General features: G+C 42.5%; 1 protein-coding gene across 6 annotated transcripts in view; it reads left to right on the top strand.

The window, feature by feature from the left end:
- PLD5 (phospholipase D family member 5) overlaps window positions 1–19,724 on the top strand; it is a 416,641-nt gene that overhangs the window by 272,884 nt on the left and 124,033 nt on the right. The window contains exons 1-2 of one of the 6 annotated variants that reach the window (XM_053209716.1): window positions 9–283; window positions 2,798–2,881. The exons of 4 other annotated variants lie outside the window; for them this stretch is intronic. In XM_053209716.1, the coding sequence (XP_053065691.1) occupies window positions 2,863–2,881 (19 nt within the window). In that variant the 5' untranslated portion in view covers window positions 9–283; window positions 2,798–2,862. Of the gene's footprint in view, window positions 1–8; window positions 284–2,787; window positions 2,882–19,724 lie in introns of those variants that run through there. One more of the 6 variants, XM_053209717.1, reaches the window with a different exon arrangement.

Raw genomic sequence — 19,724 nt, 5'->3', positions numbered from 1 at the left:
CAGTCTCAGAAGTCACCAGCAGGCACCTGGCCCACGTTCAGTGTATGCCAGTCCATCATGTGACACAGCAGCCTGGCTGTTTGGCAGCCTTGGATGCCTCTTTTTTCTCTTGTTCAGTGTTGCAGGACTCTGGTTAGTTACTCCAATCAAATTGCCTGAGAAGCCATTTTTGTCACATTTATGTTGATTTCTTTCTGGGCAGAGGAGTGTTGAATGAGCTTTTACGAAACTAAAGAGAGAAAATCCAGTAATGAAAACCTGCCTGTAATCCCCGAGACATGGGGTATGATTCCACTGAAGAATTGCTGGAAAACCTCCAGATTAGGGGCCATAATAAGACTTACTAAAGTCCTATCACATATCAAAACATTAGCCATTAAAAAATATATATATATTTTCAGCACATTGGCAGTATAATTGGAGTTAATGGTAATAATTGCAACTGGCAGTAAGGTGTTTTATGTACTTGACTTTTATACGAGATCAATGTTAGTATGATTTCCATTTTACACATAAGGAAACTGAGGCATAGAAAGGAGAAATCATGTGCCTAAGGTCCCATTTTATTTTTTTTATTTTTTTTTTAACGTTTATTTATTTTTGAGACAGAGAGAGACAGAGCATGAACGGGGGAGGGTCAGAGAGAGAGAGGGAGACACAGAATCTGAAACAGGCTCCAGGCTCTGAGCTGTCAGCACAGAGCCCGACACAGGGCTTGAACTCACGAACCGCGAGATCATGACCTGAGCCGAAGTCGGACGCTTAACCGACTGAGCCACCCAGGCACCCCTAAGGTCCCATTTTAATAAAAGATATGTGTTGTGCTAGTTCTTGGCAGAATGCCCCATGCATGTGATTTTAGTCAGTATTTTTGCATCTTTATAAATTATGCATTTAGCAGAAAACTTAGACAATGAGAAGAACATCCATCCTCTTCAGTTTAACTCCTCTGCTTCTTAAATGAAATGAAATGAAAAAATTCTGAAATCATTGTAGTATTACTGTGCATAAAACATAGCTATTGTATAGTATCTGTTTTGAAATTTGGCAAAGTGTGATTGGTTGCTCTCAGCAAGAGCCCTGAAGAATAAGGGTCGGCACTCTTCCTGGTCCTACGCACAGGTGTGACATTGTGATGAAATAAGACTCTGGTTTTGGTTATACCTCCAGACCGTGAGCAAGTTGCCTTCTCAGTCATTCATCTCTCCATTCATTCTGTTAACAGATGTTTATTGTACCCTTCCAATGCACTAGTGATGAAGCACTGATAGAAATGACTTCATCTGATTTGGATCATTAAAAACTCCTCCTGGCTGTTGTTAGGAAAAGAGATTGGAGAATTGAGCCAGGGAAACCAGTTGGTAGGGCTGTTGGGTTACCACCAGCTAGGAGATAAAGGTGGCCTGGCCTGGGGAAGGTAGACAGAAATGAGCATATTCAGAAATATATTTTGGAGATAGGACTGGCAGACCTTGATTATGTATTGCCTGTGGGAATGGGTTGGGGGAAAGAGAGAAAGCAAGGATGACCCCCAGGGTTTTAGTCTGAGCAACTGAATGGAGCGTGTTTCATTTACTGAGATGGAAAAGATAATGGAGAAACAGGCTTGGCATTTGGGGAAGATGAAGAGCTCTGTTGTGGGCACAGTAAATTCTGTTTTGTGCTTATTAAATATGCCAGCAGAGAGATTAATTTAGGTCTGACCTCTCCTAGGAGTCTAAAACTCTGAGAAGAGTCAAGCCTGCAGATAGGATTTGGGGGATCATCAGCTTAGAGATGGCATTTCCAGCCATGGAGCTGGATACAGTCCTCACGGGAGCGAGTGCAGCTATAGAAGGGGGCCCAGGACCAAGTTCAAGGGCTTTTCAACATTTAGAGGCTTTGTAGAAATAGAGAAACTAGTGAGGGAGACTGAGAAGGAGGAACACCAGAGGTAGGAAAAAGGAGGAGAGAAAGGTTTTGTTTGAGCTTGCTGAGGAAGACAGATGGAGCCATTGGCTTTGGGAGCAGAGTTCTTTGGTGAACTTAATAAGAGCACCATCAGCCAGATCCAAGTGGATTGAAAAATGAGTGGTTAGGGGCGCCTGGGTGGCTCAGTCGGTTAAGCGTCCGACTTCGGCTCAGGTCATGATCTCACGGTTTGTGAGTTCGAGCCCGTCTGTGCTGACAGCTCAGAACCTAGAGCCTGCTTCGGAGTCTGTGTCTCTTCTCTTTGCCCCTCCCCCTCCACAACTTGTGCTCTGTCTCTCTATACTCTCAAAAAAATAAATAAATGTAAAAAAAAATTTTTTTAATGAGTGGTTGGGTTGAAGAGGTAGAGATGAGTATTTATAACTCATTCCAAACATTCGGCTTTGAAGAGAAACAAAGAAATGGAGTGGTAGCCATAGCGGGAGACAGAAACCAAACTTATTAGAGAAACAAAGAGTTGTCTGGTAGCACAGAGTGTTCATAAGAGGCTTGTGATCATAATTTTAAATTCAAAGGGATCACCGTGACTGTGAGATTTTCTCCAGCAACCTTTAGCTGGAAGGATAGGGAAGCATGGGGTTGAATTCCACTGGGTTGAGATTTTATCCGCAAAATGGTACAGAGAGAAAGAGATGACCATGAGACATAAACTTGATAAAGCGGGAACTCACCACAAGAGGTTTGAGATGGACATGCAGACGGGGTAAGGTCAGGGATTTAGAAATCTCAATGAGGTCAAAGTAGAGGCGTGACACAAGCGAGCTGGAAGGAGAGGAAGTAGAGTTCAGAAACTGAGAGTCTTAAAATCACCATTTCCTATGTGCAGTTACTGGAGATGAAGTTTTGGAGTGATGGGAGTCCAGAGCTGACGGCCAAGAAAGAATTCTTGAGATGTCTTTGGTGCAAAAAGGTGATTTTATTAAAGCACGGGTACAGGACCTGTGGGCAGAAAGAGCTGCAGTAGGGTTGTGAAGAGTGACTGGTTATAGACTATGGAGTTGAGGGAGATAAAGTCAAGATGGAGTTTCTTAAAGGGATTTCCATATGCTAAGGAACACTCACAGATTACTGGAGGCCTAGCTATGATCAAGCTAAGGTTGTTTTTTCCTCTAGCCAAGTATTATCATTAAGACAGTAAGGAGTTCCTGGAGATTAGGCTATTGATAAGGTTGCCTTTTTTTTCTGGTAATTTACTAAGATATTTGTAAACTGATGGAGACTCTATCAGTTTAACCATTTTTCTGTCCTTGCCTTTGTTCTTGGGCAACCAGGAGTGCCTGAGGAGTATCACACATATCCAAACTGGGCAGGGTAGGGGGGAGGTTGCTCAGCTTGCATTATGCTCCCTCATCACTGGTAATAAGATCTAGACTGTGATGGGGGTGGGTTACTAAAAAGAAAAGGAGGGAAGGATCAGTGGGGGTATTTGGGCAGAGCACCTGAGGGGCTAGTGTGTGGAGTGGATTCTCTTTGTCCTGTGGTTGTGGCAATCAGTGGCAGTCATGCAGGAAAGTGGTGAGGAATAGAGAAGGCAGTTGACTATAGTCTTTAATGAATGATCAAGAACCAGGAGGTTGACAAAGGATAACAGCAAGCACTAGTGATGGGGGACATAGCCAAATGTCATGGATTTCACTGTAGCTTGGGATTTTGAGAGATGAAGGAAAAGTAGTTTGGAAGTGCAAATGGAAGCAAGGAGAACACTCACCTCACTTTGTAGCCCTGAGGTCCTAGGAGTGTAAGAGATAAGTCTGAAAATGGGTTAATGGCATCAGAATCACTGAGAACTTTGATGGAATGGCTTGTTTCAGACTGATCCTCCAGCAAAAGACTATAAAAGCAGGATAAAATACAGTCACACAAAAGAAGACCATTCAAATCTATCAGAGAGCAATTAAAGCCTCCAGTCTTTGTGGGGCATAGATCTGACCTATGGAAGACTTGTTAGGATGGGCCCTGTATTCACTGCCAACTTTCTTTGGAGGCATTTCTCACTTACATCTCAGGGACTAGAGATCAAGCAGAAAGCAAAAGCCTCGACTTTGCTAGCATATCACTGGGCTGAGGAGACAAAAACTGGAATTTTGCATAAAGCCCATTATGCAATCAGAAATTCCCAGGTGTCGCGACCGGTGCGACAAACACCGAGGTCAGGGTCCTGAGGGTAGGGGAATGCAAGAAAAAAAGAGAGAAGAGAAAGTTTGGGAACAGGAGGGTCCCCTGGGCTGATGGCCCAAGTGACGACTTTATTGTTGCTGTACACAATCTTTTATAATATAAGACTCTTATGGATCAGGTCATTCTAAGAATAATCAGGCTTCACATGATCACTGCCAGCCAAAACATTTCGTTCTGTGTACCTTGTGAACTTTCTGAACGGGTCACAAGACCTTGTTGATAGATTGCTAGCAAAACACAGTTCCCATGTTTGTTTCTATCTGACTCGGGGTAGAAAAAGGGAGGTAGCATTACTGCCAACACCTGCAGACCACAGGCTTCAGGAATTAACTTTCTCAGCCTTGACAAGGCTTTTGTATGCCCTCGAAAGTGGGGGAATGGGAGGGGGAACCACCGGGTTGGCTTGAGTCAACAGGGAACGTTGCTCGACCCGGTCTCAGCCTGGCACTGGGGCCCGGCCCCCCACATGTCCCCCTATTGTTTGTAATTGCAACATGTGCATCCTGGCCTGGTATGTGGTAAAGGCAGTAAGACCCCATCTCCAGAAATAACACAGCAAGACAAGTATAACAGATATTACGGAAACAATTCCAATAAAGATCCAAAAGGAATGCTGAAGAATATTAAATGGATTAAACCCATTAAGTTGGTGCAGTATGGTTTCAGCAAGATATCCAGCGTTAGGGAAACTGAGTGAGCTACTTGCAACAGCATTTATCTCTTCTTGTAGCTGTAAGAGGTCTAAGCTAGTATTAGCATCATGCCAAACCCCTTGTAAATGACGACGCACTTGTCCCCATGCCACATTGGTATACTCTAAAGGGGTAACACAGATATGCTTATATGCATCATGACAAATTAAAGAAAGTCTGGTACGCAAAACAGCAAACTGATCACCAAAATACATTAATGCTTCTTGTAATGCCTCTAATTGGGCTTCCAATTTACGGTCTATTCGTTCTTGAGTGGCAAACACCTTGGATACATTATGAGCCAATTCATTTACATGGGATGCCGTTTGGGCACTTTCATGTAAGGATATTACAGATACAGTTGCAGAGGCAATTACAGTCACTGCTGCTATGAGTCCAGCAATTAAGAGTCCAAGAAACCGTTTGGTCCTGCATAGCCGTTTACTGATTTCTAAGGCCAATTGCATCCCATAATTAGGATACCAAGGTCCTGTAACATTTACTGGCAACATCCAATAGGGAGGTTGTAAGACCAGATAAACCTTCATTCCACTTCTAGAGGGTCCATCTACTGGTAGACAATTGGTCAAAACACAAGCAGGACACGTCAGCCGGTATAACTGATGACAATCTTCTTTCACTGGAGTAATGGTCCCATCTCCAACAATCAGATAGTAGGGTGGAGGAACACAGGCACGCAATTGCAGAACTGGAGAAACATAATATTCTGGAAAACTAAAGCTGTCATTAGTATATATTTTATCAAAGGTAGCATATAATTTCCAAAGATCGGAATGAATTCTTCCTTCAGGGGATTGCAAAATGGTTTGTGGGATAATCTTGTGGTGTACCTGTACCTCATTAGGAGGTGGACCCATATCTCTTAAAGGAGCCACTAAAGGTCTCCTTGTTTCCCTTTGCACTTCCAAAATAGCCATAGGTGTTTCTTGAAGGAATGAATGCCAGGCCTTTCAGGAATAATCTGTAATGGTATAGTTTATGCCTTTAGGAGTCATCCTCAATGAAGAGGATTGGGCACATTTACCCCAAGGTGAGTCCCCGGTAAGGCCTTGACCAACTGAGGGACATATAGGAAGATTCTGAGGGGGATCACGTGGTCCAAAAAACATCCATTTTCCTAATAATTCTCTCTTTTGTCAATAAGCGGCAACGGAGCGGGGTACCCATTCAGAAGGATGCTTGTCATTTTGCCACATAGTATAAGTAATAGACCGCCCTACTGGTTTCGTACCCAAGCACCCATAAGCAAGTTTGTACAGCGTAGACTCCCTTTGCAGGCAGATGGGTACTCCTGCAGAGAGCGCTGTCCCATTTATAGAGGCCGACACAGTGGGCAAAAACCCTGCATCTTCCCCTCCCATAAAGGTGAGATTGGTGTATACTTTGGGTGTGGGGTCTCTCCGTGTTACAGGTTGTACTGTAGGAGGACCTACCATGTATGCCCAATAGAGGGCAGACTCCCCGGTTGTAGTGAGAATGCACAGGCATGCCAAGAAGACATGTGTGGCCGTTACCTCTCTACCTGAGGCCATCACTACATCAGTGGCCTGGGTCAGCAGGTTCTTTATCTGTCCCCAGGTGGGCGTACCCGCCTTATGACTCCGCCGTTGTCGCTTCTGGGGGGGCTCCGTCGCTGTCAATTTGGCCATTTTTCGGCGCAACCGTAATGTCTCTGAGGAGCCAAAGTGGGACCCAGCGTGGCGCTTCCTCATCCTGTGGAAAAACACAAGCATACCCTCGCCCTTTTCGAAGGACTGGGTCTGGGCCTCGCCAAATGCCTTCCGGCATATCTTTCCATCTAGCCATCAAGAGAGGTTCTTGATTCCTTCCCCAGCATCGCTCTGCAGCAGTCATCCCTGCTTCATTGACATTTAAAAAAGTTAAAACATACAACACAAGAGTGAGATGTACATGTGGGGAATACTTTATCTTTCCCTTTAATATCTCCCCTTCTTTAAGTTTTTGCAGATATTGTTTTAGAGTCAGATGAGCTCGCTCAACAACAGCCTGTCCTGTGGAATTATAAGCAATGCCAGTTGTATGCTCAATTCGGAGTTGGCGGCAAAATTCTGTAAAAGATTTAGAAGTATAAGCATTACCATTGTCAGTTTTTATTTTATGAGGTTTGCCCATTGCTGCAAAGGCAGAAAATAGGTGATTTTGAACATCAACAAATGCTTCTCCTGAGTGGGCTGAAGCATGTATATAGCCTGAGCAAGTATCTACGACACATGTATATAGTGCAATTTCCCAAAAGGTAAATATTGGGTGACGTCCATTTGCTACAAGTCATTGGGCCGAAGACCTCGGGGATTAATGGCATAGACCGGCTGTGGGAAGAATTGCGGACAGATGCCGCACTGTTTAACAATTTGTCTGGCCGCTTCACGAGATATTTTGAATTCTCGTCGAAGGGCTGCCGCATTCTGATGAAAATTATCATGACTCCTTTTGGCTGTTTCCAAAGGAGTGGTAATGGGCAGAGCTTGCAATAAATGGGTTGCTGCATCGGCTATCCGATTCCCAGCAACTAGGGGACCAGGCAGATCGGTGTGAGCTCGAATGTGGGAAATATAAATTGGACTGTGCCGTGAATTAAGAAGTTTTTGTATAGCACGAAATAGATGATAAAGTTCCTCATCTGCTGTCAGTATAAAGGCAGTGGGAAGCTGCAACACGGCTTTGACAATGTATTGACTGTCAGAATAGACATTTATAGATTCTGGGTAAGTTTTTAGGGCTACCTGTACAGCATAAAGCTCGGCCCTTTGGACAGATTTAGTCATATAATTTAAAGTGATCAAATTTTTATGTTGGGAAGTGACATAATACACTGCAGTTTTACCCTCTTTACTAGCATCCACAAAAATGGAAGCAGCATCTTCAATCGGCTGACAAACAATAGGATTATAGGGCAAAATATCTATAAGATTGAAACCTTGTATTAAAGAATCAGAAGGTAAATGAAATTTAATTTGACCTGTAAAATTAGCCAAGGCAAGTTGCCATTCGATGGACTGAGCAAAAGCAGCGTCCACCAGCTTCGGTGTCAGAAAGGCACATGCAATAAATTCTGGATCGTGTCCAAAGAGCTGAACAACTCGGGATCTTCCTCTAATGACGAGAAGACAAACCATAGATAGCAAAGGATTAATGACATGCAGAGAGTGTAAGGCTAAATGTAGCCATTCAAGTGGACCATGAGATTGCCACAGAATTGCAAAGGGGATGACCTGAGGTTTTAATATTATTAGATACAAAGGCTGAGAAGGGTCAATTCTAGTGACTTGGGCCTGCTGAATGGCCTGTTCTATATGTCTCATAGCTTCTTTAGCTTCTTGAGTGAGACTTCGCGGAGATGCTGGAGAACTATCTCCTTTTAGAATATTAAACAAAGGCAGTAATTGTTCTGTGGTGACCCCTAGTGTGTTTCTAATCCAGTTTATATCTCCTAATAATTTCTGAAAATCATTTAAAGTAGTCAAATGTCCAGTTCTAATTGATACTTTCTGAGGTCGGACAGTTGATTTGGAGATGAGATACCCTAGGTATTCAAAAGGTGCTTCCCTTTGAACTTTCTCAGGGGCAACAATCAAATTATATGCTTTAAGGCATCTTTGAAGAGAAATAAAAGCCTCCTGTAATAATTCCTCAGTTTCAGCAGCCAAAAGTAAGTCATCCATATAATGGATACAATATACATGGGGAAAACTCTGTCTGAAAGGGGTAATTGCTCTGGCCACAAATTCTTGACATAAAGTCGAACTGTTAGCCATGCCTTGCAGTAAGACCTTCCACTGATACCGCTTAGCAGGTTCCTGTAAGTTAGTGGAAGGCAGGGAGAATGCAAAATGTTCTCCGTCGCCAGGGGCTAACGGAATGGTAAAAAAACAATCTTTTAAGTCCAAAACTAGTAATAGATACTGTAAAGGAATGGCCGCTGGGGAAGGGAGGCCAGGTTGCAAAGCCCCCATGGGCTTCATGACGGCATTAATTGCTCTCAAATCTTGCAGCAACCTCCATTTATTTGACTTTTTTCTAATCACAAAGATTGGGGTGTTCCAGGGACTGGTGGACGGAACTAAATGACCTAATTGCAGTTGTTCCTCCATGAGGTGAACAGCAGCCTCCCTCTTAACAGTAGGTAAGGGCCATTGGTTAACCCACACTGGAGTGGAAGTCATCCACTGGAGAGGCATAGCGTGGGGGAGTTTCCAATGGCCCTAGGAAAAACCCAATCCGAAATGGTCTCTTTCGGGCTCGGGGACATAAGGCTCAGGATTCCCCTGCAACTCCTTCCCTAAGCCTTTCCCCTCAATATAGCCCATTTCCTTCATAAGGTGCATAGCAAGATTAGTCTGTTTTTGAATCGGGACTGCCTTAGTCTCCAGAGTCAAATTCATTGCAGTTAATATGTCCCTGCCCCAGAGGTTAAGATCTATATTCAAAACAAAAGGCTGAAAAGTTCCAGTCATACCTTCAGGCAGTCTCCAATGTAAATAATCAGAGCTTTGCAACGGAGCAGAGGCATAACCAACACCTTTAATTGGAATATTAGTCACTTGAATAGGCCATGTGACAGGCCAATTTTTTTTGAGCAATAACTGAGACATCTGCACCTGTATCCACTAGTCCCTCAAAAGGGACTCCTTGGATATGCAATGTAAGCATGGGCTTTTCTACAGAGATCACTTTAGCCCAATAAAGATCTGTGGAGCCGAACCCTTGATTTCCCCGATAAGGTTTAACAGCCTTATTATTGGAGGATATCCGGGGTATCAAGATCAATTGTGCTATGGGAGTCTTGGGCTCAAGTACCAAAGTTCCCATAGTTAAGCTGGCCAAAATTTTTATTTCTCCAGTGTAATCTCCATCAATAACTCCAGGATAGATCATCAATCCCTTAAGAGTCCAGCTGGATCTTCCCAATAATAACCCCCAAGTATTCCTGGGTAGAGGCCCCCATATCCCTCTGGGGATGGCTTTAGGGGGCTGTCCTCCTTCTAGGTAAACAGACTGATCTGGGTTAAGATCTAGTCCTGCACTGGCAGGGGTACCGCGGTGTAGTTGGCTAATACCTGGGAGGTCTCCAGTGTTGGACACAATGGGTGAGAAGGCGCCTGTGGGAACATTGCCGCAATTGTTTGAGGGGCCTGCGGCTGGCCCCGCTTCCAGTTTCCCTGAAGAGGTTTGCCATTAGAATCAGTTTTAGAGCAGCATTCATTGACCCAGTGATACCCCAGTCTACATCTGGGACAAATAATTGCCGGCTTATTATTAATGTTAGGGCCACTTGGCAAACCGGTGGTGGTTGGAATTATTTCTTTACTGCGACATTGGGCCTTCATATGGCCCTTTTGGCCACATTTGAAACACACTATTCCACCCAACTTCCTTGGATTAGTTCTTACGTTTTTACCCTGAAGCTGGGCATGCACCTGTAAGGGGTCTATTCCCTTTAAGGCGGCTGCCAAGGTAATGCCCTGAATATAAGATGGTCCAATCTCAGCACATAACCTGATATAATCCTCCAAGGTACCCTGATTTTTCCAAGGACGAATGGCTGCCTGACATGCAGAATTAGCATTTTTATAAGCCAGTTGTTTTACAATAATGGTACCTGCCTCCCCATCAGTAACGATACGACTGACTGCAGTCAAGAGGCGCCCAACGAAATCCTGGTACTTCTCGTCTGGCCCTTGCCTAATTTTAGACAATTCCTCAGTTCTGCCCCCTGTGGAGGGGAGTTTTTTCCAAGCTGCAATGGCACAGGTATTAATTTGATTATACGCAATTTCAGGATAATTCAGCTGGAGACCCACATCATAATATTGTCCTGTACCTGTGAGCATGTTAAAATCCACTGGTATGTTAGTTCTTTTATTATACATAGCCTGGTTTTCAGCATTCTCTGCAAATTCTGCTTTCCACAAGAGGTTATCTCCCACACTCAAACAAGCCTGAGCAATGACCTTCCAATCTCCTGGGCATAACGCCTCCCTGCTCAAATTATCAAGCATAGACAGGGTAAAGGGAGCTGTTGGACCAGACTGGGCTGTAGAGGATTTCAAATCTTTCAGCAGTTTAAAACTTAGGGCGGAGTACACTCTCTGTTCCCCCTGCTGAATAACAGGGTCAGCGTGAAAAGCAGAGGTGTCTTCCCCATACTGTGTTGCTTGATACAGAGTCCGCTGCAAAGGAGTAGTTCCCACAATGGGGTAAGGTTCAGTGGACTGTTGATTCTGAGTAATAGGGAAAGCCAGCCGAGGTAAGCCTCTATCTTGTGCCTGAAAAGAAGGTCGTTTTAAAGGTACCTTCTGGACCAGAGGGGCCAAGAAGGCAGGCTTCCTCTGATCTTCCAAATACAGCCCATCATCTCCCTGATCCCCAAAAGGAGAGTCATCATTATTTTCTGGATCTTGCACAGATAACTGTTCTAGGAGGGGGAGAGGAGGTAAAGGTGAAGGCACCCGTGACTGTCCCGAAAGGGCATTGAAAGTAGTTTCTGGAGGGACAGGAGCATCTGAAGTCACTAAGGGTTGGGCTGCTTCCAAGCTAAGAGAAACTATTTCAATAGAATCCTGCGGATCAAGGACCTCTTTAATACAGGTCCAAGTAGACCACAAAGTCCCTGGAACAGCAGCCCCACGAATCTTCATTTGATTTTTAAGTTCCTGACCAACTCGCTGCCAATCCTTTAAATCAACTGTACCCCCATCTGGAAACCATGGGCAATAAGCATGCACTATGTCAAAAAATTCCCTAAGGGCTGACTGAGAAACCTTAATTCCCTTCTCCTTCATAAGAGCCTGCAAGGCAGTTATAAAATATCCCTGTTCCATAGACTGTTTCTGTCCCATAGTTTTACTCCCGTCGTCTGTGCTGCTGGCACAGTTCCCCTACCTGAATTAGACGCCGCGCGGTCCGCTTTCGCTTTCCTCCTTGTTGTCTCAGGTCCCTGTTCGGGCGCCACTTGTCGTGACCGGCGCGACAAACACCGAGGTCAGGGTCCTGAGGGTAGGGGAATGCAAGAAAAAAAGAGAGAAGAGAAAGTTTGGGAACAGGAGGGTCCCCTGGGCTGATGGCCTAAGTGACGGCTTTATTGTTTGTTGCTGTACACAATCTTTCATAATATAAGACTCTTATGGATCAGGTCATTCTAAGAATAATCAGGTTTCACATAATCGCTGCCAACCAAAACATTTAGTTCTGTGTTTCTTGTGCATTTTCTAGACGGGTCACAAGACCTTGTTGATAAGATTGCTAGCAAAACACAATTCCCATGTTTGTTTCTATCTGACTCGGGGTAGAAAAAGGGAGGTAGCATTACTGCCAACACCTGCAGACCACAGGCTTCAGGAATTAACTTTCTCAGCCTTGACAAGGCTTTCGTATGCCCTCGAAAGTGGGGGAATGGGAGGGGGAACCACCGGGTTGGCTTGAGTCAACAGGGAACGTTGCTCGACCCGGTCTCAGCCTGGCGCCGGGGCCCGGCCTCCCACATGAATGGGAGGGGGAACCACCGGGTTGGCTTGAGTCAATGGGGAACATTGCTCGACCCGGTCTCAGCCTGGCACCGGGGCCCGGCCCCCCACAATACCCAAGAAGTAACTCTGAGGACTGAGTGAACAAATTGCCCAACTAGAGGGAATTTATGAGGGGCAGAAACATGATTGAGGGGAGAAAAGAATCACCAGTGCTGCAGAGGAAGGAGCTCTGACCACAGAGAGAGGAGAGAGAGAGAGAGAGAGGGCAAGAATGAGCAGCGCACAGGGGACTGCACAAGAAAAACACTTCCCCAAAACCATTAACAGGAAAAATGAGAGGGACGTATTATCACAAGCTTTTACAAGTAGCAGAGCTCAAAGTCTGAAGTTTAGAAGTCTGTACCATGGCCAGGTGGAGGCTGATGTGCATAGTGGTGCTCCTGTGGAGGAGGGCAGAGGCCTGGGAGCAGAGAACATGGTCTGAGAATCCCCTGGGTAGCACTGGGAGAGGCACTTCCCAGTGCATTTGGGAGAGGTGGCACTGCCTCTCAGGTGACAAAAGAGCTGACTAGTGGGCACCATTGAGATGCCCCATTCATTAGCATAGGGGCAGAGACACCATCTAAAGGCAGCTAACCTGGATGCCAGCTTTTTTCTGTGCTTTACCATAAACTCCAAGCCCCTGCATGTTCAGGTGACTCCCCTTCTGGGACAAACTGGCACCAACCATGGCAGAGGGAGGCCCTCCTCAGAGGTCAGTGCGCATCTGTGCCATGCCAGATCCTTAAAATTTGGAGTTTTGAAACCCAGCTGGCATTCCTGAGATTTAAAAAAGAAAAAAAAAACAACAACAGCAGCAAAAAACAGGAGCACTCCACCACTGGGTGGTCAGAAGGCTCAGACACAGGGTGAAGGTGGCAATCTGAGTGATGCCTGGGACACATGAGGTGAGATCGTTCACTCTGCTGTGAAGGCTTTCTGAATAGCAGTGGGCAGGAACTTCCTTCTCCAGGGGATAGAGAGCCAGCTGATACTATCCCCCGCCGCTATCAGTATGGATAGACTTTAGTGAGCAGCGCAGTGCCCACAGTGGAGGCTTGAGCCATGTACACTAAGCTCTGCCTCCTTGCACTCTGCAGGTGCTTTTTTCATAGGGCAAGTGTGCCTGAGAACCAGAGCAATGGGACCAGCACAGACCCCCCCTGCACCCCTCAAGTCTACTGACCAGAGAGTGCTGCAAAGCTTCAATTCTAGTGGAAACTGGACCCAGCCTCTTTTAACAAGCAGACCAAAACACACCTAGTTAAAATTCGCCACACACTGGAAAGGTCCAAACACTCCCCACTGCAGACAAGGTGAAACTCTGCAGAGGACTGACCCGAGAGGAAAAGCAGCCAAAACACAGCAGCAGAGTGCACACTGCATACACCAAAAACACTTCCTGAAGCGCCAGGCCCTGGTCAGTATATGACCTCTTCTTAAAATAGTCATTACTCTCAGGAGCAAGAAATATAACAGGCTTTCCTAACACACAGGAGACAGAGACTTGACAAAATGCCAGGATGGAGGAATTCATCCCAAAACAAAGAACAAGAAAAGGTCATGGGGCAGGGATCTAACTGAAACAGATATAAGTAATATGCCTGAGTCAGAATTGAAAACAACAATCATAAGGATACTAGCTGAGCTAAAGAAAAGGATAAAAGACGTCAGGAAGCCCATCACTACAGAGATAAAACACCTAAAATCTAGGTAGGCTGAAATAAAAATTGCTGTAACTGAGACGCAAAACTGATTGGATGTAATGACCACAAGGATGGAAGAGTCAGAGGAATGAATGAATAATATAGAAGGTAAAATTATGGAAAATAGTGAAGCTGAAAAGAAGAGGGAAAGAAAAATATTGGATAACAAATATAGACATAGGGAACTCAGTGACTCCATAAAATGTAATAGCATTAGTATCATGGGAATCCAGAAGAAGAGAGGGGGAAAAAGGGACAGAAGGCTTATTTAACCAAATTATAACTGAAAATATTCCTGATCTGTGAAAGGAAACAGATATCCAATTCCAGGAGGCACAGCGAATTCCCATCAAAATCAACAAAAGCAGGCCAACACTGAGACATATTGTAGTAAAACTTGCAAAATACAGACATAGTGAGAAAATCCTGAAAGCAGCAAGGGGAAAAAAATTCCTCACCTACAAAGGAAGACAAATATAAGGTTAGCAACAGATTCATCCATAGAAACTTGGCAGGCCAGAAGGGAGTGATATGATGCATTCAGTGTACTGAATGGGAAAAAGTATGCAGCCAAGAATACTTTATCCAGCAAGGCTGTCATTCAGAATAGAAGGAGAGATAAAGAGTTTCCCAGATAAACAAAAACTTAAAGGAATTTGTCATTACTAAACCAGCCCTGCAAGAAATATTAAAGGGGAATGTTTGAGTGAGAAAGTAACCAAAAGTGACAGAGACTAGAAAGGAATTGAGAAAATCTCCAGAAACGCTGACTTTGCAGGTAATAAAATGACACTAAATTCATATCTATCAATAATTGCTCTAAATGTAAATAGTCTAAATGCTCCAATAAAAAGACATATGGTACCAGAATGGATAATAAAAAACAAGGCCCATCTTTATTCTGCCGACAAGAAACTCAATTTAGACCTAAAGACACCTACAGACTGAAAATAAGGGGATAGAGAACCATTTATCATGCTAATGGATGTTAAAAGAAAGCTGGAGTAGCCATACTTATATCAGACAAACTAGATTTTAAACCAAAGACTGTAACAAAAGATGAAGAAGGGCACTATATCATAATTAAGGGGTCTATTCAAGAAGATCTAACAATTTGTGCCCCCAGCCTGGAACACCCAAATACATAAATCAAATTAATCACAAACATAGAGAAACTCATTGATAATAATACAATAATAATAGGGGACTTTAACACTGCACTTATAGCAATGGACAGATGATCTAAGCAGAAAGGAATCAATAAGGAAACACTTTGAATGACACACTGGAGCAGATGGACTTAACAGATATATTCAGAACATTTCATCCTGAAGCAGCAGAATACACATCCTTCTCGAGTGCACATGGTACATTCTGTAGAATAGATCACATACTGGATCACAAATCAAGCCTCAAAAAGTACAAAAAGATTGAGATCATACTGTGCATATTTTCTGACCACAATGCTATGAAACTTGAAGTCAACCACAAGAAAAAATTTGTAAAGGCCACAAATACATGGAGGTTAAAGAACATCCTACTAAAGACTGAGTGGCTTAAGCAGCAAATCAAAGAAGAAATTTAAAAAATACATGGAAGCAAATGAAAATGAAAACATGACAGTCCAAAACCTATGTGATACAGTAAAAATGGTCATAAGAGGGAAGTATATAGCAATACAGAGCCACCTCAAAAGCAAGAAAAGTCTCAAACACACAACTTAATCTTATACCTAAAGGAGCTAGAAAAGGAATAGCAAAAAAAAAGCCTAAAGCCAGCAGAAGGGAAATAATAAATATTAGAGCAGAAATAAATGATATAGAAACAAACTGAAAAAAACAGTAAAACAGATCAATGAAACTAGAAGCTCGTTCTTTGAAAGAATTAATACAATTGATAAACCCAGCCAGACTTCTCAAAAAGATAAGAGGAAGGACCCAAATAAATAAAATCACAAATGAAAGAGGAGTAATCATAACCAACACACATAAATACAAACAATTGTAAGAGAATACTATGAAAAATCATATGTGAAAAAATTGGACAATCTAGAAGAATGGATAAATTCCTAGAAACATATAAACTACCAAAACTGAAATAGGAAGATGTAGAAAATTTGAACAGACCCATAACCAGTGAAGAGATTGAATTAGTAATCAAAATCCCTCAACAAACAAAAGTCCAGGGGGAAATGGCTTCCCGGGGGCATTTCTACCAAATTAAAGAGAGTTAATACCTATTATTTTTAAACTGTTCCCAAAAATAGAAATGGAAGGAAAATTTCCAAACTCATTCTATGAGGCCAACATTACCCTGATACCCAAACCAGATAAATACACTACTAGAAATAAGAATTACAGACCAATATCCCTGATGAACATAGATGCAAAAATTCTCAAGATATTAGCAAATCAAATCCAACAGTACATTAAAATAATTATTCACCACGACCAAATGGGATTTATTCCCGGACTTTAGGGTTGGTTCAATATTTGCAAATCAAATGCAATACACTGCATTAATAAGGCCTAAGAACCATATGATCCTGTCAATAGAAGCACAAAAAGCACTTGACAAAGTACAGAATCCATTTTTTATAAGAATCCTCAACTATGTAGGGATACATGGAACATATCTCAACATCATAAAGGCCATATGTGAAAGACCCACAGCTAATGTCATCCTCAATGGGGAAAAATAGAGAACGTTTCCTCTGTGGTTTGGAACAAGAGAGGGATGTCCACTCTCACCCCTGTTATTTAACATAGTACTAGAAGTCCTAGTCTCAGCAATCAGACAACAAAAAGAAAGAAATGGCATCCAAATCAGCAAGGAAGAAGTCACCTTTTTGCTATTTGTAGATGACATGATACTCTATGTAGAAAACCTGAAAGACACCACCAAAAAATTGCTAGAAATAATATATGAATGCAACAAAGTCTCAGGATATAAAATCAATGTACAGAAATCTGTTGCATTTCTATATACCAATAATCAAGCACCAGAAAGAGAAATCAAGGAATCAGTCCCATTTACAATTACATTAAAAACCATAAGATACCTAGTAATAAACCTAACCAAAGAGGTAAAAGATATGTACTCTGAAAACTACAGAACACTTAAGAAAGAAATTGAAGACACAAAGAAATGGAAAAACATTCCATGCTCATGGATAGGAAGAACAAACGTTGTTAAAATGTCTGTACTACTCAAAGCAGTCTACACTTTCAGTGCAATCCCTATCAAAATACTACTAGCATTTTTCACAGAGCTAGAACAAACTATCCTAAAATTTGGATGGAACCACAAAAGACTTTGAATAGGCAAAGCAAGACTGAAAAAGAAAAACAAAGCTGGCAGCGTCACAATTCCAGACTTCAAGCCATATTACAAAGCTGTAGTCATCAAGACAGTATGGTACTGGCACAAAAACAGACACATAGACCAATGGAACAGAATGGAAAACCCAGAAATAGACCCATAGCTATATGTTCAACTCATTTTCAACAAAGCAGGAGAGAATAACCAATGGAAAAAAGACGGTCTCTTCAACAAATGGTGTTGGGAAAACTGGACAGCAACATGCAGAAGAATGAAACCGGACCACTTCCTTATACTATATACAAAAATAAATCCAAAATGGATGAAAGACCTAAATGTGAAGTAGGAAACCATCAAAACCTTAGAGAAGAACATAGATAACAACCTCTTTGACCTTGGCTCTAGCAACTTATTACTAGACACATCTCTGAAGGCTAGGGAAATAAAAGCAAAAATGAACCATTGAGATTTTACCAAGATAACTTCTGCACAGTGAAGGAAACAATCAACAAAACTAAAAGGCAATCTATGGCATGAGAGAAGATATTTGCAAATGACTCAATCTGATAAAGGGTTAGTATCCAAAATCTATCAAGAACTTATCAAACAACACCCCCAAAACAAATAATGCAGTTAAGAAATGGGCAGAAGACATGAATGAATAGACATTTTTCCAAAGAAGACATCCAAATGGCTAATAGGCACGTGGAAAGATGCTCAGCATCACTCATAATCCAAGAAATACAAATAAAAAACCATGATGAGATACCACATCACACCTGGCAGAGTGGCTAACATTAACATCACAGGAAACAACACATTTCAGTGAGGATGTGGAAAAAGGGGAACCCCCTTACATTACTGGTGGGGATGCAAACTGGTGCAGCCGCTCTGGAAAACAGTATGGAATTTCCTCAAAAAGTTAAAAATAGAACTGCCCTATGACCCAGCAATTGCACTACTAGGTATTTACCCAAAGGATACAAAAATACTGATGCAAAGTGGCACATGTACCCTGATGTTTATAGCAGCATTATCAACAATAGCCAGATTATAGAAAAATACAAGTGTCCATCAACTGATGAATTGGTAAAGAAGATGTGTGTGTGTGTGTGTGTGTGTGTGTGTGTATAAATTTGAAGTAAAAAAGTATATAAGTATGTGTGTGTGTATAATACACATAAATACATACACACACAATGGAATATTACTCAGTCATCAAAAAGAATAAAATCTTGCCATTTGCAATGATGGGGATGGAGCTAGAGTATATTACGCCAAGTGAAATCTGCCAGAGAAAGACAAATACCAAATGATTGCAATTATGTGTGCAATTATGTGTGGAATTCAAGAAACAAAACAGATAAACACAGGGGAAGGAAATAAACAGCATGTGGAAAACAGTAAGACACTCTTAAATCTAGAGAACAAATTTAAGATTCGTGGAGGAGAAGTCAGCAGGGAATGGATTAAATGGGTGATGGGTATTAAGGAGGGCACTTGTTATGATGAGCACTGGGTGTTCTCTGTAAGTGATGAATCACTAAATTCTACTCCCGAATATTACACTGTATGTTATCTAAGCGAATTTAAATAAGAACTTGATCTAAAAAAAAAACAAAACTTTCTCTTCTTTCCCCCTTCTAACATCTGTGGTAATCTGAGATATAAAGAAACTACTGTGTGATGGAGAATGGAAGACAGCATTGTAATTTTTTTTCTCTAGAAGAGGAAAAATAAATGTTGAAACCATTGGTTCTCTAAGGAAGAAACAACTGAAGTGCGGGGAGTTTTAGTTTAAGTCATGTTAGTAAGTGAGTATAAATGCCTCAGTTTTCCTTCATTTTGAATTTGACTTGGAATGGAACCAGAGTTCCGTATAACTCTAAAAGTTTCCTATGGGGCACCTGGGTGGCTCAGTAGGTTAAGTGACTTCAGCTCAGATCATGATCTCATGGTTCATGGGTTCGAGCCCCACATAGGGCTCAGTGCTGACAGCTCAGAGCCTGGAGCCTGCTTCGGATTCTGTGTCTCCCTCTCTCTCACCCTCCCCCATTCATGCTCTGTCTCTCTCTGTCTCAAAAATAAATAAACGTTAAAAAAAATTTTTTTAAGTTTCCTATAACCGTATCTCCTACTTATAAAAATGTGTTTCTAGCATATTTCTTTCATATTGCTAGGTTCTTTACTACCCTACTATGTTTGCTCAGAATTTGCACTGGAAATCCCAGTGGATTCCCTTCCATCAGTAACTGGGGGAGGGGGCTTTAATGTGACAGGTGCTTGCAAACACATTCACTCATTTATTT

The sequence above is a fragment of the Acinonyx jubatus genome, chromosome E4 (genome assembly GCF_027475565.1).
Source record: "Acinonyx jubatus isolate Ajub_Pintada_27869175 chromosome E4, VMU_Ajub_asm_v1.0, whole genome shotgun sequence".
NCBI lineage: Eukaryota > Metazoa > Chordata > Mammalia > Carnivora > Felidae > Acinonyx > Acinonyx jubatus.
The sequence above is the reverse complement of the archived record's forward strand: the minus strand, read 5'-3'. Positions and strand labels throughout refer to the sequence as shown.